The 25022-nt window shown below is 66.1% G+C and overlaps 1 protein-coding gene across 1 annotated transcript; it reads right to left on the bottom strand.

Annotated features, from left to right (window-relative positions):
• Window positions 1–257: 257 nt before the first annotated feature.
• Window positions 258–24545, bottom strand: LOC119103770 (COUP transcription factor 2; the record flags this gene model as incomplete). The annotated part of the gene is given in 4 exon segments (XM_037227418.1): window positions 258–760; window positions 14652–15188; window positions 23411–23428; window positions 24396–24545. Coding segments are annotated over 4 exon segments (1007 nt in total), but the record flags the coding sequence as incomplete, so codon positions are not given.
• Window positions 24546–25022: the final 477 nt, after the last annotated feature.

Below are 25022 nucleotides of genomic sequence, written 5' to 3'. Positions count from 1 at the left end.
GCCTGTGCTGTACCGACCTCTCCCCATTGTGACCACACACGAGCGCCCGCCGTACATTCACACATGCACTTTCGCGGAACATCGAGTAATGTGTGGAGCAGGTACAGATATCGGCCGGGCCGTCGCCGACAGTGGCTAGAGAGAGCCGCTGGCAGCATTGCACGGGCGGGCCGGCCCCACCGGCGGCGTACACGGCGCCGCCGCGGCGGGCACGCTGGCGCACCGCGTCCGCCGGCGGCGGCGGGAAGTATCGCGGCCTGGCCACGGCCGGCGAGACCCGCCCCTCGTCCGACTCCGACTCTGACGCCGCCGCCGCCGCCGCCGCTACATTAATAATACTTGGTTTGACTATCGAGGAACGGATGTGCGTGATGTCTCGGAGGTGGGCGGTGTCTTTGGTGACCGGGCTGCGGTCAGGTGAGCCCGAGAAACGGCAGCACGGCGGCGGCGGCCGGATGTCACATGCTGGCCGCCCAGTGCGGCGTCGTCGACCACGAGCTGACCAGCTGCTGCGACGACACGCCGTTCATCACCATGTCCCTGATGAGCGTCGTGATGGGCGTCTTGCCCACCAGGCGCACGAAGAAGAGCTGCTCGATGACGTCGCTGCTGATGGAGCGCAGCGTGCGCAGCTGCAGTAGCAGCTTGGAGGCGCGCAGTCGCTGCTCTGGGTACTGAGTGCTACAGTACTCCATCAGCGCCGACAGCGACTTGTCCTGCAGCGACTCGATGTGCGCCACGTCCTGCAGGCCGCACGCGTCTGAAACACGGACGGCACCAGGTGAGGAGGAGGCCGGCGGACACGCGCGCGGGGGGCACCAGGTGAGGAGGAGGCCGGCAGACGGGCGCGCGGGGGGCACCAGGTGAGAAGGAGGCCGGCAGACGCGCGCACGGCCACACGGCTCAGCACCGACGCTCTCCAGCCAGTGCTCAGCGAACCTGAGAACGCTATGGGCACCGCAGACAGGCCTGCAACCCCCGCCTCCCGTGCGTTGAGTACCCAAAAATCAAGCCACCGGAATCATTTGAACACTAAACCTCACGCAATACGAGCAAGCTTCCCAATGAGCCGACACCAGTCATAGGTCACGGGACGCCGCAAGTCACCAAAAGACCGACCGTTGATGTCATCCCCAGCGTGCCCCGCGAACCACCCAGGTCCCAGGGCGCAGCCCGTGTCTGGCCTGGTCCGGCCCCTCGTCCCCGGCCCTGCCGTACGCTCGTCATGCCCTGCGTCTTGTCTTGTCATGCCCTGCACGCGCGCCGGCGCTGACGGCAGGGCACGGTCGGTGGGGCGGTGTCCGGTCCGGGTCGAGCCGGGCGCGGGCGCACGTCCGGCAGTGGCGGCGGCGGCGGCTCCCCGCGCGCGCCGCCGCCCCGGGTCACGCCACCTGTGTGTGAACAAAGCCGCTGCACGGGCCGCGCTCGGCCGACGTGGGAACGGGGCGCCGCTCCGAGGCGGGCCCGCCGCCGGCCTCCTCACCACTTCCAGCGCCGCTTCGGCGCGGCCGCAGCCGGTGCCTAATGTCCCTATCACTCATCGGACCGTGAGAACTTCATTCCGGGACGGATGGGACACGGTGACGTCACCACATGAGACAAGGTAACGTCACATAAGACACGGTGATGTCACCACATGAGACACGGTGATGTCACCACATGAGACACGGACACTCACGGCAAACGATGTCATGTCGTCTGACGGAGTGCGCTGGTGCCCCTCCCCGGGGGGAGGGGTCGAGCGTGGCTGCTCGTCACAGAGCTGACATTTCGCCACGGCGCAGGTGACGTCAAGGTCCTCTTCCCTGAGACGTCATTCTAAACCCCGCTGCGCGGCCAAGCCCCTCTCCGGGGAAGTCGACTTGAGATCCAACTTGCGTCGTTGGCGGCGTCAGATGCGCCGTTGCGTCATTGACGTGCGCCGACAAGCGCCATCCCGGAGGGCCGCGAGCATCCATGCGCGAGTTGTGAGTGCGAACACTCGCTAATTGCCCTCAGAAGCCGGCGGCTCGCGAGAGACGCTGCTCCTCTCAGTGGCGTGGCCGCCTCCGTTCTCGGGCCTGCCTTAACCGGTTGACTCCGTGTATTAGCCGGCTTTACGGCCGCGTTTGTTACCCTGATCCGCTTTATCGCGTATGAAACAACAGGCGTAATCAAGAAAGCGGCGTCAGAACGGCCGTCCGAATAATGCTCGGCCGGCGTGCAGGGCTGCGGCCGGCGGGAGGCGCAGGCGGTGGTCCGGCCGGGCGCGTGCTACGCTGGCGGCGTACGCGGGCGCCGATCACACGAGGACTTCCGGGTCGCGGAAGAGCTACAGACGGCATGAAAAGCCCCGGGCGCTGGATGGTTCTCGGAGACCTTCCTCTCAAAATGCAATAAATCTCGGGAGCCACTTAGGCTGAATTGTGTACAAGCCCTGTATTCCAGAAGATCAGTCGGCAAAATGCAACACACGATCCAGCATCTTTGTGAACCTTCCAGCAACGTCTGAAACACACTCGGGATCTTACGAAATAATTGTTGCAATGAATATCAGAAGACCATGCGGATAACGACGCATTTTTGGTATAACCGGACATTTTAAATATGCAACAGATTAAGCTGCGCTAGATTCCTGTCGGCGTTACGTTTAAGAGCAATACGTTTTACAATTAGTTTTTGAAAGCTAGGAAGCGTTATTCTAGAGGTCAATGATGACTTCACGTCAAGGAGGCGGATCATACAGATGCCGTAATTTGGAAACCATCTGGAAGCCTTGGATTTTACGTTTTGGAAGTTTTGGAAGATTCTGCACCCCGGATAATCCTTCCAAAAATTCAAATATGCATCGCATCTCGAGGATCTTCTGAGCACTAATTATTTAGATTGAGTACAGTGAGGGGGTCAGTCGGTTCGATCTTAGATTCGTAAGGTCCCAAACTATGAGGCTCGATCTCCAGATCCATGAATCCATGTTTCGTCCGCACGTCAATGCCTGGCCTCGACCGCAAGCGTAGGGTCCGCGGGCCACCCGCCTGGGCCGGGCGTGACAGCTCCGCGTCACCTCCGCGATCAACACCTCCGCATCATCATCTATGCTTCCGACAGGCAGACGTCTGTGACGCGCGGGCGGAGCCGCTCGAACCCGGTCCGAGCGGCGTCTGGCGGGCGGGTCAGCCGAGGTCAGACCCGGGAGCGCACCGTCAGGTCACGCCCTCTCCGCAGGGCGCCGACGTCTGTCCCTCCGGAGCGGGCCACGACGCCGCCGCCGCCAGCCGGCTCTCTGTCACGTAAACAGCGCTGTAAAGCGGCACGATCGTGCTCCGCTATGTCTTTGGGATGTCGTTAATTGGCCGGCGAGGGCACACAGCGGCCGGCGCGCATCGCTCATAGAGTCCAAAGCCCGGCCGCGTGGCCCGGGACTCGGACCCTAACGAGCGGCCGGCGCGGCGCTGAATGACTGTTGATTACACAGCTCGGGGTGATTGAATAAAAAGGTGAGGGTTAAACGACCTTTTGCCCTTGCTGACCAGCACACGGGATGGTCGGGCGGCTCATCTGCATGAGGCGGGCCAGCCCGCTCACGGACGTCGAACGCGGATCCGCCGACAGCGCCATCTGAACTCGGCTCACTTGACACCCTCCCCCCGCGCCTGGTCGCCCCGTCTCCGCGGTCGCTACAACAGGTGTCTTCGACAAGTGGGGTGGGAGGGGACCCATCCACCTGTCCGGTGTCTGGCTAGCGACGCGCCGGCTGAAGCCGCTGGCCCGTGCTTCGAGGGTCATTAGGGTCCGGGAGGAGGAGGCGGAGGGAGGGGGCGGAGGGGGGGGGGAGGTGTGCGGTCGCTCCGCCACCGCAGCTGAAGGCTGAGTCAAGGCTGAGGATTGGCACAGCGCAAAGATAGCGCCGTAAACCGCTGACACACTGTATAAGCCATATACTTTTATTGTCTGTACTCATGACTTGATGCAGCCGCCTGGTTCGTGACCGGGCCGGCGTCGCGGCGCCGCTTACCCGGCTCGCTCACCTGGCCATAAACCGCAATGGCCCAGGTCATAAGGCGCCGTAATGCAGACATCGACGCCCGCCCGCACGTCCCGTCAACATCAGTATGTTGGCCCCAAGGCCTCGCCCATCATCAGCCCTGCACCTTTGTCTGAGCTCCTGCGCCGACTGGCTGACCCTCGGAACAGCACTGGGGCCAACGGGCGGCACTGGGGCGGGTGGGCGGATCTGGGACCGGCGGGGAGGCCGGCGGGTAGCACTAGGGCCGGCGGGTAGCGCTAAGGCCGGCAGGTGGCGCGGCTTCACGCGGCACCGATCGCGGCTGTGCCGCTGGCGGCCAGCGCGCCGTGTCCACCGTGAGAGAGAGCATTCCTGGAGGGTCGTAAGCGTGCTGCGCGCGGCCGCCGGCGGCCGGCGGCGGCCGGCGTGGGCCCGTCTGATCGCGCCCAGGCTGCTCGTTACCAGGCCCGAGGAATGCGTCGGCGGCCCGGGCGCGTCGCCGGGCGGGAGCCACGTCCGCCACCGCGCTGATGACGCGCGCGAGGGCCCACCGCAGGGCCGATGTCACCTGAGCGTACCTTGTGCTCAGGTCACCTGTCACCTGTCACCGGAGCGTACCTTGTTCGTGATCGTCGCAGGGGAGCAGCACTTCACGGAGGTCATGCTGTGCCCACTTACAGACACACACGGCCCGGATCTGGACAGCACAGTCCACTGCCGAATATGGCCGTGCCAGCGGTGGCCTGCACGCCCATCGCTGCACGTCCGGCCTCCCGTGGCCTCCTCGAGCCGACCGCCGGCCTCCTGGCCCCCAATTAGCAGGGACAGCCGCGTCGTTTAACCCTAGCCAATTACGGCGGTCTGACCCGAGCCGACCCGCGCCGATGGAAACAAACACGGCCGCGGCGGACGGCCAGCACGGGGCCGGCGCGTGCCCCGAATGGGCGCCGCCGCGCCGTGACCTCTGTACCTTTCACCCGTGTAACGGGTGGCCGCCACCGTCTGTGACCCCCGCCGCCGCCGCCGCCGCCACCGCGGCAGAAGGCCGGCCGCTGTCCGCACCAGCCGCGTGTACGAATATATTCCCAGCCGATCATTAAGTGCCACTCTGGCATGTAATAGAACGCGAGGAGTATGGACACAGCCATTGAAATTCGGTCGTTTGCAATTCAAACGACGCCAGAACGACCGGCCGGCCGGCGGGCGGTGCTACGGCCCGCCAAAAACACCGCCAGCGCCAGGCAAAATGCCGGTCGGCCGCGCCGCAGCGCCCTGCGGCCGCTGCTCGCTGTGTCTGGCGCTGGACGCGGCAGGGCGGGGCGCTTCTTCGCCGGACGGCGCCGCACGCCGCCGGCCGGCGCGGCAGCGGCGGCGGCGCCGAGGTCAGCGGGCGCCTGACCCCGGACGCCGCGTCTGCCCGGCATACTGATCCGGCCGGCGGCGGCGCGCCAGATGCGGCGATAGTGGCGCGGGTCACCGGCCACGTGTCAGCGCGCCGCTGCCGCGTCCGACGCCGGCGGCGGCGCCGAGCGTGCCGTGCCGCGCGACCGGCTCAATGGCGCGACCGTGTCGGCCGGATAATCACCGCTGCCACCAGTGTCGGGAGGCGCTGCCGACTGACGCTACCTGCCGGCGTCAGTCGGCGGCCATATGTCAGCCGCCACGACCGGCCCGGCGCCGCTCGCTCCTATATAGCCACTAATGGATGCCGGCCGATCCATCCCCAGACCCGCTCAAAGGAGGAGCACGGCCGCGTCAGATTCTGACTTATTTCACTCGCTATTTCACCCTTTGTTCGGGCCTGCCGCGTAAATCATTTCAAGCCGGGGTGAAAAATGATTACGGTAAAAAGGTTAACAGAGTGGAAACGGTAACAGTGGACGCCTCGACGACGGCGTCAAGTTGACTGCCTCTTTTGTGCCAAGACCGCTGATACAAGTACCTCGCGGGCTTTTTACGCGGCCCTAAATCAGGGTCCGGCTCTGGTATCGATTCCGGGCGGCGGGGAGCGGCTGTGCTTATGCAAACTACCGGCGGAACCAGTGTCCGGCGTCGGCAGGCGATCCCCGCGGCTGGCGCCGACCGCGACGACGGGCCCGGGAGGACGGCGCGGGTTCGCCGACGGACACGACAGAGGGCGCGGCGCAGCCGGGCGCGCCCGGACGGCGAGCCCGGCGACCGCCGCGGCGCCAGTTTATGAGCCGCTCAAACGCCGAAATCATCCCAAACAATGGCGGGCCGGAGCGGGTCGCCTTAAGGGAGGCGTCGGCCAGCGCGCGGCCGGCCGCTCCGCCGGCGGCAGCGGCCGGCGCCGCTCGTCCGCCACGGCTGGCGGCCCAACACAATACTCTGTCGGCGGCCGAGCGGGCCGAGCAGCTCGGCGGCGCGCCGCCGGCCGCTCGTGCCGCCGCGCACGGGGAAGCCGTGACCCGCGCCCCCGCCGGCTGCCGTGAGACCGGCATGTCCGCCGCCGCCGGCTGACAGACGGCGTCGCGGCCGTCCGAGCCAGCCGCCTCGCACGAGCTTCCCACGGCGCGACGCTGTGACCTTGCAGTTTCGCCGGCGTCGGCGGCCGGGGCGCCGCCGTGAAATCGTGTCATGACCGGGCGGCGGCCCGTGGCGCCGCGTGCCCCGCGCCGTGTGAACTGTGTCGGCGTCGATGCTGCGGCAGATGCGCCACAAGTAGGCCGCGCCATATCGACGACCGATGAGGCGATCGGGGCCGGCCGCAGCCGCCCTCCCGCCTTCACGGTCGCTGGCTTCTTATGTGTCCATTGTCCGTGCACGCGCCACGGCCGGGGCGGCGCGGCCGCGTCCGACAGCTCATCCCGCCGACCGCGCCGCATCCGCCGCCCGGCTGACGACGCTGACAACGAGCAGAGCGCGCTCACTCGGGTTTGCGCGGCGGCGGCGGCGTCGGCCAGCGGGGCCCACCGCCGGCGCCGAGTTGTGTCCGAACTTACGCGGCGTCATCAGGCCCAGCAGCAGTGCAGCTCAGTGGCCGCCAGGGCCGGTCGTGCGGCCGCCGGCGACCGACCCCCGACCGATCGTGACCATCTAAACGGCCGCAATCAGTCACAGGATATCGGCTGGCGGGCCGGATGGCGGCGGCGGGCCGGCGTCGTCGCCGCTAATCTGGCTCCCCCACCCCCGCGCCGCCGTCCCCACGACGGCCACTCGGCCGCGCCGGCCCGCACAATCCGTCTCACCCCGTCACAAGTGCCAGCGGCAAATGAGTTTTTCAATCAGCCGTCGCCGGCCCCCGCACACGGGGCCTAATCAAAAATGACCGCACGGCGACCGGCGAGGGGGGAGTGCTGAGCACGGCAGGGATGACCGGCCCGGCGGCAATAAGCCGGCCGGAGAGGGCGCAGATTAGCCGCCGGCCAGACCGCGCCGGCCGGCCGCCCGCCGTCTCCGTGTCATTGATATTCTATCGGCGCCCGCGCCATTGTTTCGGCATTGTTCCGCGGGGGACATCCAGGGGGAGCCACTTATTGAATCAGGGCCGGTGCGGCGCGCCGGCGGCGTCTGCGGTCGGGGGAGCCGCGCGGGCGGCCGCCGGCAAAATGGACCGCCGGCCGCCGCCGGCCACCGTATTGATCGCGGTTCACGCCGAGCTGACCTTTGATTGGTGAAGCGGCGCGCGGCTGGTCACTCCCCGCCGCCGGACAATGGTGGACAGCGGTCAGCAGGGCGCGCCGGCAATGGCCGCCAGCTGGGTGGGCCCCCGTCCCATCAGCCGGCCACCCGCCGCGCTGGAAGCGCTGCGGACTGCGCCGCCAATGCCGCGGGCCGTATGCGCAGCACCACCATTGCCAGGGGCGGTGACAAACCTGCCCGCCTCGGGCAGCGACACACGGCTCCGAACCGGAGCTAGAGCGAAGCAAAGTTCGAGCAAAACCGAGTGGGCTCCACACGAAACGAAAAAAAAAACACATCCCATCAGCTAATTCCTTGTCGGGGCGGCCGGCGGTACCGCTCATCACATATTCATGGCCTAATCGAATCGGCGGATCGCATTCAATCGGGGTCGGCATCGTACCGGGGCGGCTTTACACGGCCGACCCAGGCCGGCGTTCGTCATGGGTGCCGGTGCAGCCGGCGCCGAGCTGCGCCGCACCGAGCCGCCCTGGCAGGCACGTCACGGCCGGCGCGCCGCCGGCGACGGCCCCCTCTCCGGTGAGAGACGCCGGACGAAACCGCGACCACCGATGACGTCACTTCGACGGCGGCGCACCTCGGCGCCACCGAGGCCACCGGACGCCGTCAGGCTGACCTCGGTGGAGCAGTCCGCACATCTCGGAAGAGCAGTCCGCACATCTCGGAGGAGTAGTCCGCACATCTCGGCGGACCCGAGACGCAGCGCTAGCCAGCCGTGTGCGTCTGCATCCGCATACAGGCGTCCATCAGCTCTGGTCACCCGTCTGAGCAGCTACCACCGTTCCGCCATCCCCACCCCAGCCGCGGCCGCGCCCGCCCACCGGCGTCCAGCAGCTCGGGTCACCCGCTCTGAGCGGCCGCCACCGCTCGGCCAGCCCCGTCCCGGCCGCGGCCGGGTCCGACCCGTTCTTGGCCCGGCGGAGAGGCATCGGCACGAGGAGCCGGGCGAGCGGCGCGGCGCACCCCTGCCGCCCGACGGCTGAGTGACGACACGCCACGGCCTGCCAGCCGGCCCGGCTGGATGGCCGTCGGCACTCGGGTGGGGCCACATCCGGCCATGCCGGCGACGAGGAGGCGGTTGACGCATTCGCTCATACTTTTTCGTCCAACGATTTGCAAACGCAGGCGGATGCTCTATGAATATGTGAAAACCGCAAACACCGCGTAATTCTGCAGTATTTTTACCGGGGTTCGCCACGGGTTCTTCCTCGCGCACGTGCGCGCGTGCTTCACGCCGACATCATGCCTGTTGAACGCCATCCCCTGCCGTCCCGTCCACAGGCCGTGTTCGTATCCCTCTGTGGCCGCGCCTGTCAACAGTGGCTGCTGGTGCGCCTCAGCCGCCGCCGTCCGCGGCCCGTCTGCCCGCCAGTCGCCGAGGGTCACGGTCGTACAGCACGGAGGCCGGCGGCGGCTCCACGGCGCGCTGCTACCGTGGAGCGGGTCCTGCTCACCCGCCGCTGACCGCCTCAGCTCTGCCAGGGCGCGAGCGGCGGCCGTCCACCAGCGCCACCAGATCGGCCGCGCTGGTGAGGCTCCCATCACCGGCGACAGAGCCGGCATCCACAGCCAGGCGTGTGAATCATGCGAGGCGGGAAAGACGCACGCGTGAGAACAACCGACGTCACCACCCGGAGGGCTCTTTCAGCGCCAAGCGCAGTTTGACTGGCGCCACCTCTCCCGGACGCGCCGCCGGCCGGCCAGCATCACCCACTGAACAGCTAGCGACGGAGTCATCTCCGCCCACACCTGACGGAGACGGCCGGACGGCAGGGCACCGGCGGCGGCGGCGACTGCGGCGCCGCTCCGCTCGACCCTCGGTCCCGGCGCCCCGGCCCAGCCATCGGCCAAGTCGGCTGTGCTCGACAGGGGCGCGGCCCCACTGCTCGGCGTCACGTGACGCGTCTGCGCCCCGGGCCTCCATCCGTTCACACCCGAAAAATGCACCATTTTGTCTGGCGCCGGCCGGCACAAAGCGATCGCCGCGAGCAGCGCATGACTGGGAGTTTTTGCCGGGCGGCCGGCGGCCGGCAGGCAGGGAGGCAGGGAGGCCGCCCACCGCCCACACGTGTATAAAGATCCCCCGAGCGCAGATAAGCCCCGGCCGCGCCGCTTGCATGTCCCGAGCCGCGCGCCGTTTTTGCCGCGTTTGAAGCGGCCGCGGCAAAAACGGCGCAGTTGCAGTGTGTCGGGTCAAGTGGGCGGCGCGCGGCCGCCGACGGTTTCCCAGCGTTGGCGGCATATACCGGCACCGGGTCAGGTCACTAGCATCGCCACTGGGCGGCGGCGGCGGTGGCAGCAGCGCCGCGCCGGCCGCTGCAAGGCGACGGCCGCTCGGCGGCGTCAGCCGGGCTGGGGCGATGCTAATTTGGCGTAATCGCCGCGGCCGGCCGCGGGGGGCCGCGGGCTGCCTGACGGATGGTGACCGGCCAGCCCTTTACATCGACACTTCCCCGAGACTCATCGTTACAGCGGTGATTACCCAAACGACGGAACGATGGCCCGCCGGTAACGACGCGCCGCCATTTAGCGGGCAGCCATTAGCGGGGCCGGCGGCCACCCCGTCCGCCGTCAGCCCCGCTCGCTCCACCTGATGGATCGCCGGCGCGCGGTCAGCCGGGTCGCAGTCCGGCCGCGGCGCGGTCGAGCACTGCACGAGCTCCACCCCCACCCCCGCCCCAACCGCTCCCCTCCCCGGCCCGAGACGCGGCGGCGGACGACGATGATCGGCTCTTCTGTCTTCGGCCGGCGGAGGGAGGGGAGCGGCATGCCCACCCCCAATCCTGTCACCGAGACGGCACGCGAGAGAGGCGCACTAACACGCCGCTATGCCGCACTGCGCCGGGACCGACGGGAGCGAGGCGGCGTCGACGAGTCCGACATCGTGAGCGGGTTAGCGACGACATGCCGTGGTCGTCTCCCGCGCGGCGCCAGCCTCTCTCCTCTCACTGCCAGGCGGCCGACGTGCCGGGCCGGTCGCACGTGCTGTCGCCCCGCCACAGGCCGCTCTCCCAGTCTGGGAGTGTAGCGGCCGGGGAGCGGAGAGGAGAAGGGCACGGTCGGCCGCTGCGGTCGTGTTCGGGTCGGGTCGTGAGCGGCTCTCGCCGTGATCGATGCGGCGGCCCGCCGCTGAGATCGTATCAGCCCGCTGCGGCCGGCCGTCGGGCGAGCTGCCAGTGAAACGCAGTCAGAAGCGATCGAGATCAATCGATTAGCGAGAAACAAAAGGCTCAAAATTGGGAGGCCGATCCGAAACTGCGCCCGTGCCCCCGTGGCTGGCTGCGATGGGTCGTAAATCTGGCTCGTGCGCGTCGCTTTGCCTGCCGAGGGGGACCTACCGCCGCCACCCGTCCCCGAGATCCGGTCGGCACGAGGCCGGCGCCGAATCGGCGATCATCACCGAGTCCGCCTCCGAGCCGGACCGAGCCGAGAGTTCCGCAGTGGCGCTGCGACCGCGGCGGTGGTCGGACTGGCGGCACCGGGCCGTACGTGCGCCCACTCCTTTCCCTCGGCAGCGAACAGATGAACATGCCGCCCAAGGCCACGCCGGTCGTAGCGGCGCGGGCGGGCCGTGTGGGAGCAGCGGCCGGCGCCAGCTGGGGGAGGGGCGGGCGTCGGGGGCGCCGCCGCCGACCCCGTCGGTCCAGAGGTCACCGGAGCAGCGGCGAGGCCGGCCGCTCCGGCCGCTGATGGTGCCGATAGCCCTGCAGCCGCGGCGGTGGCGGCGGTGGCGGCGGCTGCAGCCGGCCCGCGTCGACACCGGAGCGCCGGCCGAACAGCCCACGCCGCTGACGCGGACCCGGGCGCCCGGCGACGGCCTCCGTGGCCGAACGGCCCCCCAGCACGGCAGCCCAGTAACCGTAGCCGCGCCCTAACGACCTAGCCCGTCCGCCGGACGCCAGGCGTTTTTGCGCCGCCGCCGGACGCCGCGCAGCAATCACACACCAGCGCCGAATGAGCGGCGGCCCGCGCTTCATTTGCAGATGCTCGGTTTCGGCGTCGTGTCGTGACGTGGCGGAGACCCGCCTGCAGTTACAGCGCTGGCGCGCACGGCTCGGTACCAAACAGGAAAACAGCGCCACCCCGGCGTCCCGTCGCAGCGACCCTTCCACTCACAAGTGTGTTCGCGCGGCTGGCCGTCCGAGCAAGAGCGTCTTCTCGCTGCACGTACACCTATCGATGACAGCTGTTCAAAGCTAACGTGATCCTTCGCCTGCTTTTGCGTCGTGGTTTGGGGCTTACTCGTCGCCGTGTGTTGCGGCGTCGTGCCGGCCGCCGCGCCGCGCCTGTGAGCGGCGGTGGCGGCGGCGGTGTGGGAGCCGGCGGGCGCCGGACCGCGGCACACGCCGCTGAGGCGGGACACGCCACCCTCCAAGAACCGCTCAATGGGCCGAGCCTGATCTCAGTCGTCAGGAATGCCGGCACCCACACGCGCCGGCCGCACGGGCCATCAGATAGCGCGAGCCGCCCTGATCCGGTGAGCCGCCGCCAGTGAGCCGGTCTGCCGTCCCAGTGCCACCGTCTCGGCCGCCACCGGTCGGCTCAGTGCCGACCGCACACCTGCGCCGCCCCACCGCCGACCAGCGCCGGCGCCCGGCGCGTGACCTTCTCCAACTCTCCGGCTAATTACCGGCTGCAACCGGCGGTGTTCGCCGAGAGGCATCACGACCGCACTCGGCTGAGCGGTCCGCGGACAATGACGACCAGCTCAGCCAGGCAGACAAACGGCGGACTCAGCCGGGCAGACAGACGGTGGACTCAGCCGGGCAGACAGACGGTGAACTCAGCCAGGCAGGCAGACGGTGGACTCAGCCGGACAGGCAGACGGTGGACTCAGCCGGACAGGCAGACGGTGGACTCAGCCGGACAGGCAGACGGTGGACTCAGCCGGACAGGCAGACGGCGGACTCAGCCGGACAGGCAGACGGCGGACTCAGCCAGGCAGGCAGACGGTGGACTCAGCCAGGCAGACAGACGGTGAACTCAGCCAGGCAGGCAGACGGTGAACTCGGCCAGGCAGGCAGACGGTGGACTCAGCCGGACAGGCAGACGGCGGACTCAGCCGGGCAGACAGGCGGCGGACTCAGCCGGGCAGACAGACGGTGAACTCAGCCAGGCAGGCAGACGGTGAACTCGGCCAGGCAGGCAGACGGCGGACTCAGCCAGGCAGGCAGACGGTGAACTCGGCCAGGCAGGCAGACGGTGGACTCAGCCGGGCAGACAGACGGCGGACTCAGCCGGGCAGACAGACGGTGAACTCAGCCAGGCAGGCAGACGGCGGACTCAGCCAGGCAGGCAGACGGTGGACTCAGCCGGGCAGGCAGACGGCGGACTCAGCCGGGCAGACAGACGGTGGACTCAGCCAGGCAGGCAGACGGTGGACTTAGCCGGACAGACAGACGGCGGGCTCGCCAGGCAGACTCAGCCGGATAGACGGATGGCGGACTCCGCCGGACAAACAGACGGCGGACTCAGCCGGGGAGGAGGTGGCAGGTGCCGCTAAAGGACGCACGTGGACGGAGCAGAGGTGGGGTCAGGATATTAGGTCGGGTTGGGTTGCGTCGAATCGGATCGGGTTTGGTCGGGTCGGGTCGGGTCGGCCCCAGTGTCTGGCATGCTGGTTTTGCACAGTTTAGCAATCAGAGGCATGCGTGTTGGCAAACATGCGCTAAACGGGCTCGCCGATTTGAAAGAAGTCCAATACTGGAAGGGCTCTCCGACTTGAGGGTGCGTGCCATGCCCTGCCTCACGAGTGCGTATGTTAGAATGCGACTATGGCGGCCACTTCGGATTGCCCGGTGGGCAGCTGACAAGCGCCTTTGGGGAGCGGCGGCTACACAGAATCACATTAACCTGCATCATTAAACGCAAACCAAATGGTACAGGCGTACGGGCAGCGGCGTCATGATCCACACTTGCTCCATATTGGCAGCGGTAGGTGGACCATGTTGCACGGGCGAGACCGCTAAAACTCCTTTCAGCACGGAAGTCGGCATGCCATACATGGATTTATAGAGATTTTCAGGGTCAGCCCGGCTCGTCACGCGGAATCTCCTCCAAGGTCGCCGTCGCTCTCAGTAAGCAAGACAACACGGCGGCAGCAGCGACGCCGCCACCTTGAAACCCAGTCGGCGTCTCAGTGCACGGTCAGTGCTGACGGCGCCGGCCGAACAGTCGTCGGCCGCCGGCGGCTCGCAGCTGGCCACGACACGGGCCGACGCCCGACTGGCGTCCGGCAAGGCGGTCTCGTACGGCAAGACTGGCCGCAGCGACGGGCCTCGTGTCTCTGAGCCTCGTGTCCCTGAGCCTCGTGTCCCTGAGCCTCGTGTCTCTGAGCCTCGTGTCTCTGAGCCTTGTGTCCCTGAGCCTCGTGTCCCTGAGCCTCGTGTCTCTGAGCCTCGTGTCTCTGAGCCTTGTGTCTCTGAGCCCCGTGTCTCTGAGCCTCGTGTCTCTGAGCCTCGTGTCTCTGAGCCTCGTGTCCCTGAGCCTCGTGTCTCTGAGCCTCGTGTCCCTGAGCCTCGTGTCCCTGAGCCTCGTGTCTCTGAGCCTCGTGTCTCTGAGCCTCGTGTCCCTGAGCCTCGTGTCTCTGAGCCTCGTGTCCCTGAGCCTCGTGTCTCTGAGCCTCGTGTCCCTGAGCCTCGTGTCTCTGAGCCTCGTGTCTCTGAGTCTTGCGTCTCTGAGTCTCGTGTCTCTGCGTCTGGTCAGTTGGCCGGTCAGTCAGGCCTCGCTTCGTCCCGCCCCACGGCCCCGCACCATCATCACCGACGATGGCAATGGCGTGTCCTCTTACCCCCACCCTCATCCCATTTCTTAACGCCACCCTGATCTTCACCACGCCTCTCGCTGCCATCCCGCCATCTAGCCTGCCTCCATCGTCGCTCTACCCTCACCCGTACCACCGTCTCGGCCCGTTCCCCTCTCCCGCTACGCTCCGAGCGCTGACGCCGTGCCCCGTCCTGCCTGCCAAACCAGCGCCGCCCTCGCTCCCGGGCTGCGCACCCACCTGTGGTGTAAAGCACGATGGCCTTCATGCAGCTGTACTCTGCCGAGTCGCAGCGGAGCTGCTTCAGTCGCTCGCACTCCTCCTGGAACATGCGGATGACGTCCATGAAGGCCATGACGCGCTCGGCGGCCATCGGCGACGGGTGGAGGCCGGCGGCGGCCAGCAGCGAGGCCGCGTGCAGCGGCATGTTGCACTGGCTGGCGTTCAGCACGAACAGTTCGCTCCAGACGAAGCGCAGCAGCGCCACCTGGTCCTGCAGCTGCAGCTCCGGGAAGAACGGGATGGAACGCGCCCACTGCACGGCGCTGAACAGGATGCGTGCCGCCAGCTCGCAGATGGTCTCGATCACCATGGTGCCGCCCGGCTGCAGGCACTGGTTGTAGTGCGACGGCGGGTAGGGCTCGGCGCGCAGCAGCAGCGAGATGTAGGACGAGTAGCCGGAGAGGTAGCCGTGGCCGTTGAGCGCGTCGCCGTTGGTGAAGAATTGGCCCGGGACAATGCCGTGCTGCGGCACAGGTATCCGGCCGCGCTGCACCGCTGGAACAGGGACACAGGCCCAGGTCAGGCGCCGCCTCCCGCCGGCCGCCCGCCACCGGTGAACGGAGCCCGCCAGCGGACGCTGTCTGAGAGTTGTCATATACGGCAGGCTTAAGGCAACCTAACGGCCCGCCAAGTCAACACGACAACAAGGGTCCACATGAATACGAACGATAGAAAGCTTCGGGTGCACTGGCAGGAAGCGCGCTCACTAGAAGAACAACGTGCGAAACCATGCTACGTACGAATAAAAGTCGATCCGTTGCGATAGACGGGCGTACAGTCGAGCTACGGCAGGCATGAAGCCCCAGCCGAGCACTCGGCTAGACGCGGCGCACGACTGTACAATCCGACATGCCGCGCGCGCAGAGCTGCACACTCGCAGAGGGTGTGCCCGTAGACAGCACGCACTGCACACAGGACACGAACACAGACACCCGCCGCACACCGGCCAAACAGGCCAGGCCCACGATCGGCCCACATGGAGCGCTCTGATCCCAGCAGACGTCCATCGCCCGGACGGCCGTGGCGTAAGGCCGTGAGTCGTACAGATCAGTACAGTCGTATCGTACAGAGGACAGTGCCCCCCTGCGGGCCCCGGGCGGCCGGCCAGCCAGCCATGTCAGCACGTCTGCTGGCAAGGAAACTCCTGTGTGTCACACGAGACTGATCAACAATCAACAGCCCAGCCGAAGCGGCGACGACTACCCCGCCGGCTCGCCTGGTGCTTAGCGCCACTCGATACCACAGCTCACTGTTGTGTCTCGCTCTGCCTGACCAAGCGTCTTGCTGTCCGGTCACTGATCTGGCCGGCCTTCTTTCAGCAGGACCCGTCCGGTCAATGACCCCGCCGGTGCGTGCTCACGAGGGACTCGTCAGTGTTGATACAAGCAGTGCGCTCTCGATCCAACGCCCGCCGAAGCTCGGACGTGGACACGAGCAATGCCGCGGGCGGTGTCAAACAGCAGCGCTTGCACGATAACCTGCGCGCTCTGAGGTCACACCCCGGGCGGGGCGGGCGACTCGGGCCGAGCCTGCCGAGCCGCGGCGCCGTCAGACGGCCTGGTGGCCTGACGATCCGCACCCGTCCCCCGACGCTCGGCCGTTCCTCTCGGCCGCTCGCGGGACCGGACCCCGGCCGGAATGTGTGTAATTCAGCCGTCGGACGCGGCGGCGGCGGCGGCGGCGGCGGCGGCGGCGGCGGCGCCCGGGGGCGGAGCTGGCGCCGTCCTGCGCGGCAGGCCGGCCCGCCCCCGTCCTCCGGCCGCGGCCGCCCGCTGTCCGCGCCGACAGGTCCCGTACCGGCGGCCGGCGCCGGTCCGCCGCCGGCCGCCTCAGCACGCCACCTCACGAGAACAGCACCACCCCGGCCCAGACTGGCACGGCCATCCGTCAGACGCAAGCCGCGCAGATGCGGTCATAAGAGCAGCGACGGCCGCTCACGAGTTATCTGAGAGGCGAGGGGCCACCGTGCACGTGAGGTCGGCACAGGAACGAGGGGCAGCCCTCCGAGTTACGCGGGGACGTTTGCTCCGACGAGACTACAATTGGAAAGTGGAATGAAGGTCATTCCAAGTAAGACTGTCAAACCAGAGGTGTCATGCCAATGGGCTTATACCAGATGCCGGCAAAAACCGGTTATCACTAAAGCGACTTTATGGGCCAGTATCACAGAAAGGATGTTTACACCAGAGCACGTTTGCAGTGAAAAGAAACCACTAAAGATGTGCTATTTCATACAGCTTGTGATGGAATGTTGAGTGGTCGGGCCGTGCCAGTCACAGACGCAAACCACCAACAGAAGCAGGAGTGGCCGCTGATCAGCGCCACAGCCGACCAGAGCAGGCACGGCGCGGCCACTGTAGCCGAGCTCGGCGCCCCGGCCCGGACGCCTGGCGCTCGGATACCGGCCGCCCCCTCCCTCTCCCTGCTTCTTGTCTGTCCAGGCCGCGGCGCCATCAGCCCTGATGGCTCGCTGTTTGGCTCGCCGCGTCCGGCCCGGCCCGGCGGCCGACCGAGAGCAGGCCGGCGGGCACGGCGGGGCGCAGCACGAACGCTGGCTGGGCCCGCGTCCGTCACCCGCCGGCAGACGCTGCCGATGCGCCGGGGATGCGCCGGGGGTGCGCCGGGATGCGCCGCAGATGCGCCCGGATGCGCCGGGATGCGGTGGCGGTCCATTCGAGTGTCCACTGCGTAGCAGACGCTCGGCGACCGCCGCCGCCCGCGCCGCTCGCTCAGCCACGATTCGTATTACGCCAACGGCGCACGCCCAGCTCAGCAAAAACGATAACCCCTGCACCTGTCCGGCCGGCCACGTGAGAGCGCTGCGCTTGCCGGGCCGGTGCCGCCGCTGACGGTCTCGTGTCGGACCGGTGTCCGGCCGCCGCCGGCACCCGTGTCGGTGACCGGACCGGCTCCGATGGCCACCGCTAACCGAATTACGGCCTGGCCGGCGGCGGACGGCTCCGCGCCGGCCCGCTCCGCTTGCCGCCGCCGATAGTTTCGAATTGGACGACGGCCACTGAGGCGCGGTGGGTTTACGCGCCTCTGTCTCCTGCCGCTGAAGCAGCGTCAACGCAGGGCCGGAGCCTCAGAGAGAGCTGGCTAGCGGTCTCGCCGTCGCCGCCGCCGGCCGCACGATTAAGATCGGCACGATTCAGATGGGCCGACTGCTTCATGGAAGCAATCGCCGGGGACGGGTTTAAACAAAGAGGCGGATCGACAGGAATGGGTGCCGAGCGAACCAAGACAAGCAACAGCAGACGGGCAGGCGGCGGTCCAGCGTCCAGCACGGCTTCGTCCTGCCGTGGGGCGCGGCAGGCGGCGTCGGCAGGCGGCCCGCAGGGCGGGGCCGACGCCCGGCCGAGCGTTGACCCGCGGCACCTGTCGGCCGCGCGGCCGGCGACGACCCGCGGCCATATGTCACCGGCGCCGGCCGGCCATATGCCGCCCATTATCCGGCGCCGCCGCCGCCGCCGCCGCCGGCGCTCCAGGCGCGCACTCGATTAACATTCACAAGTGGGCCGGCTCATCCGGGCCCGGCCGGGCCGGCGCGCCGGCGCGCCGGCCCGGCCGAGACAGGTGCCGACCTGCGTCGCCCTCGCCCCGTCGGCTCCATACGGCCGTCGACGACCGCGCCACCGGGGCAGACCGGCGCCCGGCCCATCCTGCTCATCGGGCATCGGCTCCGAACGAATTCCTTATCACTTTCACTCGTGTCGGCTTCCCGCTCGCGCCCGGCCGCAATTAAGCCCGGGTTAATAGGCGCTCGGAGGCTGGTGGCCGCGAGCGGCCGCCTACGACCGGCACTGCACCGGCTCGATAGCATCGCCGTCCTTACCGGCCAACAGCCGTCCCATTGTGCCATTCTAGCGTGCCACAATTGCACTCGTTTGGCGCGGCGATGGGCATGAGACGGCTCGGTCGGGCCGGCGCGCGGCGGACGCGTCCCGGCCCGGCCGGCCGGCGGAGAAAAGGAATGCAGGGGCGCGCCGCCACCCGCGCGGTGCCCTCGGTCACGGCCTGTGCGCGAAGGAACAGTGGTGGAGTGGAGGGAACACCCAACGACGTTCGAGGCGCGACATGCTGGCAACTCACTTTGCGCTGGTTGCCCATGCGATAAACGCGGCAGCCTGCGTTGACAAGCGCTGCATTCCAGCGCCGTGTCGCGGTGCACAAGGCTGCCGACGCACACACCTGCCCTAAGGTCGAGAGGGCGCGTCCATCCGGCGTTAGGAAGCGATGCGGCCGTACCCGATCGGAGTTAGACAAGATAAAGCCGCGATAAGCAAGATAATCCAATACGTAAGCCGGCGATATCGCAATTAGCCGATAGATTTCGTGCGCCCGGTCCATTGAGGCAGCGCCGGTAGCATGAGCGGCCCGCGGAGCCGACCACGGGTGGGGCGGGGGCGGGGGCGGGGGCCGCTGACCCGGCCAGGACAGGGCCCGCCACGAACAGAGTAGCGGAGCATCGGAGAGAGAGCGGCCGGGCCGGGCCGCCAGTCCGCCATGAGAACCCCACCGAATTAATGAATGTTTGGCTTGTGCCCGCGGGCGGGCGGCATCGGTTCCCACGGAGCGGCAGAAGGTTACGCCACTTTACGGCCGCTGGACGCCGGGCTAATGGGCGTTATTACCGGACCAATTTGGAAATATTCAGCGTTTGCAGGAACTATGGCCCGTTCTCATGTTCAAGTGCACTACGTGTGGCTTACGGAATTATAGACTAATCTTCCAGGAATAACGCCGCCTCGGAGCAGCTCACACAGCTGTTGAGGAAGCCGTCGCTGTCCGTCGGCGTTCCCGGTGAATGAGGTCGATGCGTTTTTAATGCCCTTGGCTCGGAACTGGGCTACGTGTCGTCGTCGCCGCCGGCCATTGGCCCGCGCTCAGGCAACCTCGCGACGTATCTAGGCAGGCCGGAGCCCGTCCCACCCATCGGTCGGCAGAGAGACGGGGAGACAGCCGGTGGGTGGGGCGGGCCGGAGCCCTGCTCGTCCCACCAACCGGTCGGCAGAGAGACGGGGAGACAGCCGGTGGCTGGGGCGGGCCGGAGCCCTGCCCGTCCCACCCATCGGTCGGCAGAGAGATGGCGAGACAGCCGGTGGGTGGGGCGGGCCGGAGCCCTGCCCGTCCCACCCACTGGTCGGCAGTGAGACGGGGGGACAGCCGAGGGTCGACCGTCACGTTAGACGGACTGACGGACAGTCTGCCGGCGCGCGCGGCGCACGCGTGGCGGCCAGGGGCAGGCGGGTGCGGCGCAGCCAGGCGGACAGGGGCAGGCGGGCGCGGCGCAGCCAGGCGGCGGGCCGGCAACACGCCTTACACGACGCTAGCCGTCTGCCGACCCGCCTGCCAGACATGGGACCAGTCTGGCCGGCCGCCTCACCACAACCCTCCGCCGGCAGCCAGCTGAATCACGCCATTTGTTGATTCATGGTGGAGCTGATTCGACTCTGCCGGCTAGAACCGCCGCTGTATGAACCGTAGTAGAAATATTACGAACAGGAAATGGAACCACTGGATTATCATGGCTCTCTCGGCCCGAAATATATATCACGCAAGAGTTCAGGTATCCCATAGCACTGGCATCTTCTAAACTGATATCACCGAGCTGGCACCGTCGGAATCAGAGTTGGCACCATCCGAATCAGAGTTGGCACTGACGAAAACCATTCCAAAAAACAATCACAAATAGCTTAGTCTGAAACAGAAACACGTAATTTCAGCTCAAGAGTCCGTCGGACCCAGCCTTGGTGCTTTGGTTCGGAGTCGGAGTCGACTTGGCAGAAACGGAATCGGGCAAAAGCTTGTTTGGAGGCGCCCAGCCTGTTGAGTAGGCGACTAATTGGTTACCCTTATCGCAAAAGGCTCCTCTGTGGTCCCAAGCGGACTTCATTTAGGATGTAGCGTCTGCGATCAAGTCTGCACTCATGTCCTCAATGACCATGTCTCAGCTGGTCGTGGGGGCACTAACAATGCTACGTTCGCGTTTGCATTTGCCTTTGATTGTTTCTTGCAACGCGTCAGAGCGTTTCAAACGAATCTATTGATTACTGATGTTTACCGCCAACCCAAACACTCGCATGAAAATGGCCCACGCCTGGCCCGGCCCAGCCTGGCCGGCGTGATTGCACCGGCCGGGCGGCACATGTCGTGCCGTCGAGTGGGCTGTCCCCAGCGTCGGAGCCCGGCGCTGTACACCTGGTACCGGGCGATCCACCACGACCTGGTACCATACATCACTGGTACCGGCCGTCCACCACGACCTAGTACCATACATCGCTGGTACCGGCTATCCACCACGACCTGGTACCATACATCACTGGTGCCGGCTTTCCACCACGACCTGGTACCATACATCACTGGTACCGGCTATCCACCACGACCTGGTGCCATACATCACTGGTGCCGGCTATCCACCACGATCCGTCTGGTCATACACGCACTGAACTGCACGTTCGTAACGCCGTGTATTTGTTTTCAACTTTTCACGCTTCCCACCTCCGCATCAGCAGGCGCCACGCCCGCGCAGCGACGAGCCACCAGGCTCATAAGCTTCTTGAGTGCACTCAGCTCAATCTGTTTAAGATAGAAGAGACGATTGGCGGATGGAAAAATTCGAATGACGTTTGATTTTAATGTTAATTTTCTCGCCCATCGGGCGTCAGTATATCATACGCCCCCTCCGACGCTGCACAGTTCAGCCAACATTATCAACAGTGAGTCGATTCGTATTCCAGCCGGCCTCCTGACCTCCTGCGCGTCCCGGCGCTCTGCAGTCGGTTCGCCGCGCGCCCCGGCCGCTCTCCCCGGCGCGCCTGCCTCTCCTCGGGGAGTGGCCCACTGACGGCCGCCGGGCCGGCCACGCGGCCGTCCCGTCGGCGACGACGGGCGGCCCGACACCCCGCGCCGGCCCCGCAAAAACGCCCGCGACGCGTCGTCGGAGACGGCCGCCTTTGTAGCGGCCGACCGTGCCGACGGCGCGGCGAACGCCCCTGAACGCGTCACTTGTGCACCCACGTATTTTATTGAACGGATGGGGAAGTGCCCCACATGCCGGGCGTCGGCCAACCGCGCCACCTCCGAGACAGATGGCCGCCCGCGGCGACACCGCGCGACACAAATAAACGCCCCCCGCGGCGGGCCCCGGCGGCCCCCACCGGGCGGGTCGCCTCGCTCGCCGGCGACAGGAGCCAGCTGCCCCTTTTGACGCGTCGCATGCTGCGCCGCTGGCGCCGCCGGCACTGCGGCCGACCCGCGCCGCCACTCGCCGAGCTGACCGACCGGGCGTGGAGCGCCGCCGTCGGCCGCCCGAGGTCGCCGACTCCTCTCGGTCGGACTGCCCCGCTCAGACGCCAGCGCGCTAAGACGTGGACGTTCGACGTCTCTGGGAAACGAATCGGTCGCGTTCCGAACGACACCGGCAGCGCCGGCTCCGGTTACCTCATTTGTAGCGGCGCTGGTCGGCCCGCCTGACAAGATAATATTTTTCATAGCGCCGCCGGTTAAATATGACAACAGGTATTCGGCTCCATTAATATCTGCCGCGCGCGATGGTCGTTTCGCCAAGCGGCCCGGTGCCGGCGCACCCCGTGTCGCCGTCGGCGCGAGGGTGTGCTGCGCGCGCGCGGCGCTGAGCATGGCGGCGCCGGCGCCGCTGGCGGGCCGACGCTTGGGTCGCATGAGCCGGTGCCATTGTCGGACGGCGTGTTCACACATTTACGCCGGCCGGCCGGACGCCTCAGATGGCTGCTGAACTTTGCAAGCCACCTGCATGGCGCGGCTCGGCCCGTTCCCACATCAGCGAGCCGCGCTGATGGGACAGGGCGGCAGGGAGCGCGCCATGTCGGACAGTGCCCCTGGCAGGCGCACGGGCAGCACTGGCCGCGTTCCGGTGGCTGAGGGGAGGGAGGCTGAGAAGCGCTCGTTGGTCAGACTCGTGCCGCTGACCCAGCGTCGACGGTCCGACGCCGGCGCCGCCGGCCGGGCTGCACTGGCCACACGGTCGTGCGGGCCGGGTGATGACGCCGACCTCGGCCAGCGGTACTCGGAGAGTGGGGGGGGGGGGGGAGGGCAGGGGGGCGACGGGACAGTGCCTTCGTGCCCGGCGCGACGCGGTCCCCTACAGTTGTGCAGTAGTACACTGACCCACAGCAGAAGCGGACTCGGAATCGGGACCATCGTACCCGTACCCAGGGCCGGAACCGGAGCGGGAGCCGGAGCCGGAGCCGGAGCCGGAGCCGGAGCCGGAGCCGGAGCCGGAGCCGAGCCGGCCGAGGGAGAGGCGTCGGGATCCGCCGCGAGCAGAGTGGAACACAAGACCGGTTTGTGTACCGCGAGTGTACCGCCAATGGCCTTGCAAACTCGTATTTGCCTTGACAGCTTCGCGAGTGCTCGTCGGGTTTATACATGACATCCCTTTCTAATTCTGCATAGCAAAAAAAATCCTACAGGTGCTGTGTCTCCCCCTTTAAGCACTCCCTTATGAGATTTGGCACTCCTGAGAAAGCCGAAGGATAGCTAGCAGCCAGATGAAAAGGCTAATAACCTCTCACATGAGCGGCGTCAAGCGACATTGAATCGCAACCGTACAATGCTTGAGTGTCAGAAGATGTTACGATTTGGCATATATGTACGTCACTTTGCCGTTCAGTTACAACATAGCGGCACTAAGCAATCGAAGCTACACGGAAGTTAGTTGAAAATCCAAGACTTACAACCATAGTCCAAACGCCCTGAAAGGAAACAAAATGTGCATAAGAAGGGCTATCTACTGGAAAACAGTAACGGTCAAGGCTATTATATACAGCGGCCTCGGCAAGCCACGACAGTTTATAAGCCTTCTGCATCTCGTTGGCTAGAGCTATCAAGTATTCACATTTGAGCTGAGGGCATTGCCACCATGTCAACAGATACATTAGTTTCTCAAAAATGGTAGCAGCAGTCGTCGCCACAATACTTTCAGCAAACAATTCCCCCCAAAATTCGTCTGGCTGATGCATGTTGATCCAGAGACGGCACATGAGCCAGGGACCAACGTCTGCCGACTCAACATCTCCTCCCGACACGATCTCACAAACGACAGCCAACCACTGCCAGTCAACACCAGGCGCGGTGTGCGAGGGTTCGTTAGCTTAGAACAAAATGGTTCGGTAAAATGCGAGTTCCCCACGTACAGCCCCACGCCAACTGAACATTCGCCTATCATGGGAGTGGCCGGGCAGCATTTTGAGACCTGGCACGGATCCTCCAGACGGGGTGGAATCTTGGTGACCCGTCCGCCTGGGTTGATGCAACGATCCCGTGTGTTTTATCGCCTTACTGACAGTCCGACAAGGAGACTCATAATCCATCTCCAGGGCCAGGCACTCGTAACCCCGAGCTGCAGCACGGGGCGCGCTCATTGCTCGGTATTATCCGCGGCTTAAATGCCGGCGAGCTGTCCTTGTACCATGTGTGACAGCGTTTGAGGGCGCCTCTCCAGCATGGAATGTTTGAGACTCCGTTCACGATGTAGACTGTCTTTATGCTATGTTCCCAGAGAGGATTAGAGGCTTTGTGGCCGATACTAGAAAGAGCACCACGGAGAACAGCGCATCGAAGACAATTGGCAGGCACTCATCCACCACTCACAAACCAGACCACACCCCAATCCCGCACCCTGACACGAGCACCAGCACGCAGCGCACCCGTGGCCCTTACCTTCTTTCCTCATGCCGACTTTGAGGCATTTGCGTAGCCTGCAGAATTGACACTGGTTTCTATGATGGGTGTCTATGGGACAGTTCCGGTTCCCTCTACACGCATACGTCAGGTTCTTCCGCACGCTCCGCTTGAAGAAGCTTTTGCAGCCTGCAAACGCACGAAGCATGTCACCACAGAGCATCATCAAGTTAGCGGCAGCGATGCGTGGTAACACTGGATCAGTTATGTGCATAACAGCTAGGACCACAGGTTTAATTATGTTTAAAACTGCATTTGGCCGCTTGCGAAGACTCCCGTTCGAATTCAAGAGCACAGTGTCTGAGGCGCCTGCCTCATCACCGAGTGGAGTCCGCCCGTGCGCCGGTGACGTTCTACTCATGTCAAGGGTACACCCCCAGCCGCCAGTGTGCCGCCTCATCATCCCAGCAGGAGTGCTAAGGCATGGCATCACAGCCCCAGCAGGAGTATACCTAGTCACCAAAGCTCTGCGTCACATCAGCAGCAGAGCGCGGCGTAACCGCGTCACGTGACGATGATGACAGTCGGGCCCCCATCAGCGGACAGTGCGCACCACCACAGAGCGCGGCGTAACCGCGTCACGTGACGATGATGACAGTCGGGCCC

This window comes from Pollicipes pollicipes, unplaced genomic scaffold (assembly GCF_011947565.3).
Source record: "Pollicipes pollicipes isolate AB1234 unplaced genomic scaffold, Ppol_2.1 Scaffold_5724;HRSCAF=6776_pilon_pilon_pilon, whole genome shotgun sequence".
Taxonomy (NCBI): Eukaryota; Metazoa; Arthropoda; class Thecostraca; order Pollicipedomorpha; family Pollicipedidae; genus Pollicipes; species Pollicipes pollicipes.
Note: the sequence above shows the minus strand (reverse complement) of the source record. Positions and strands in the feature narration are given on the sequence as shown.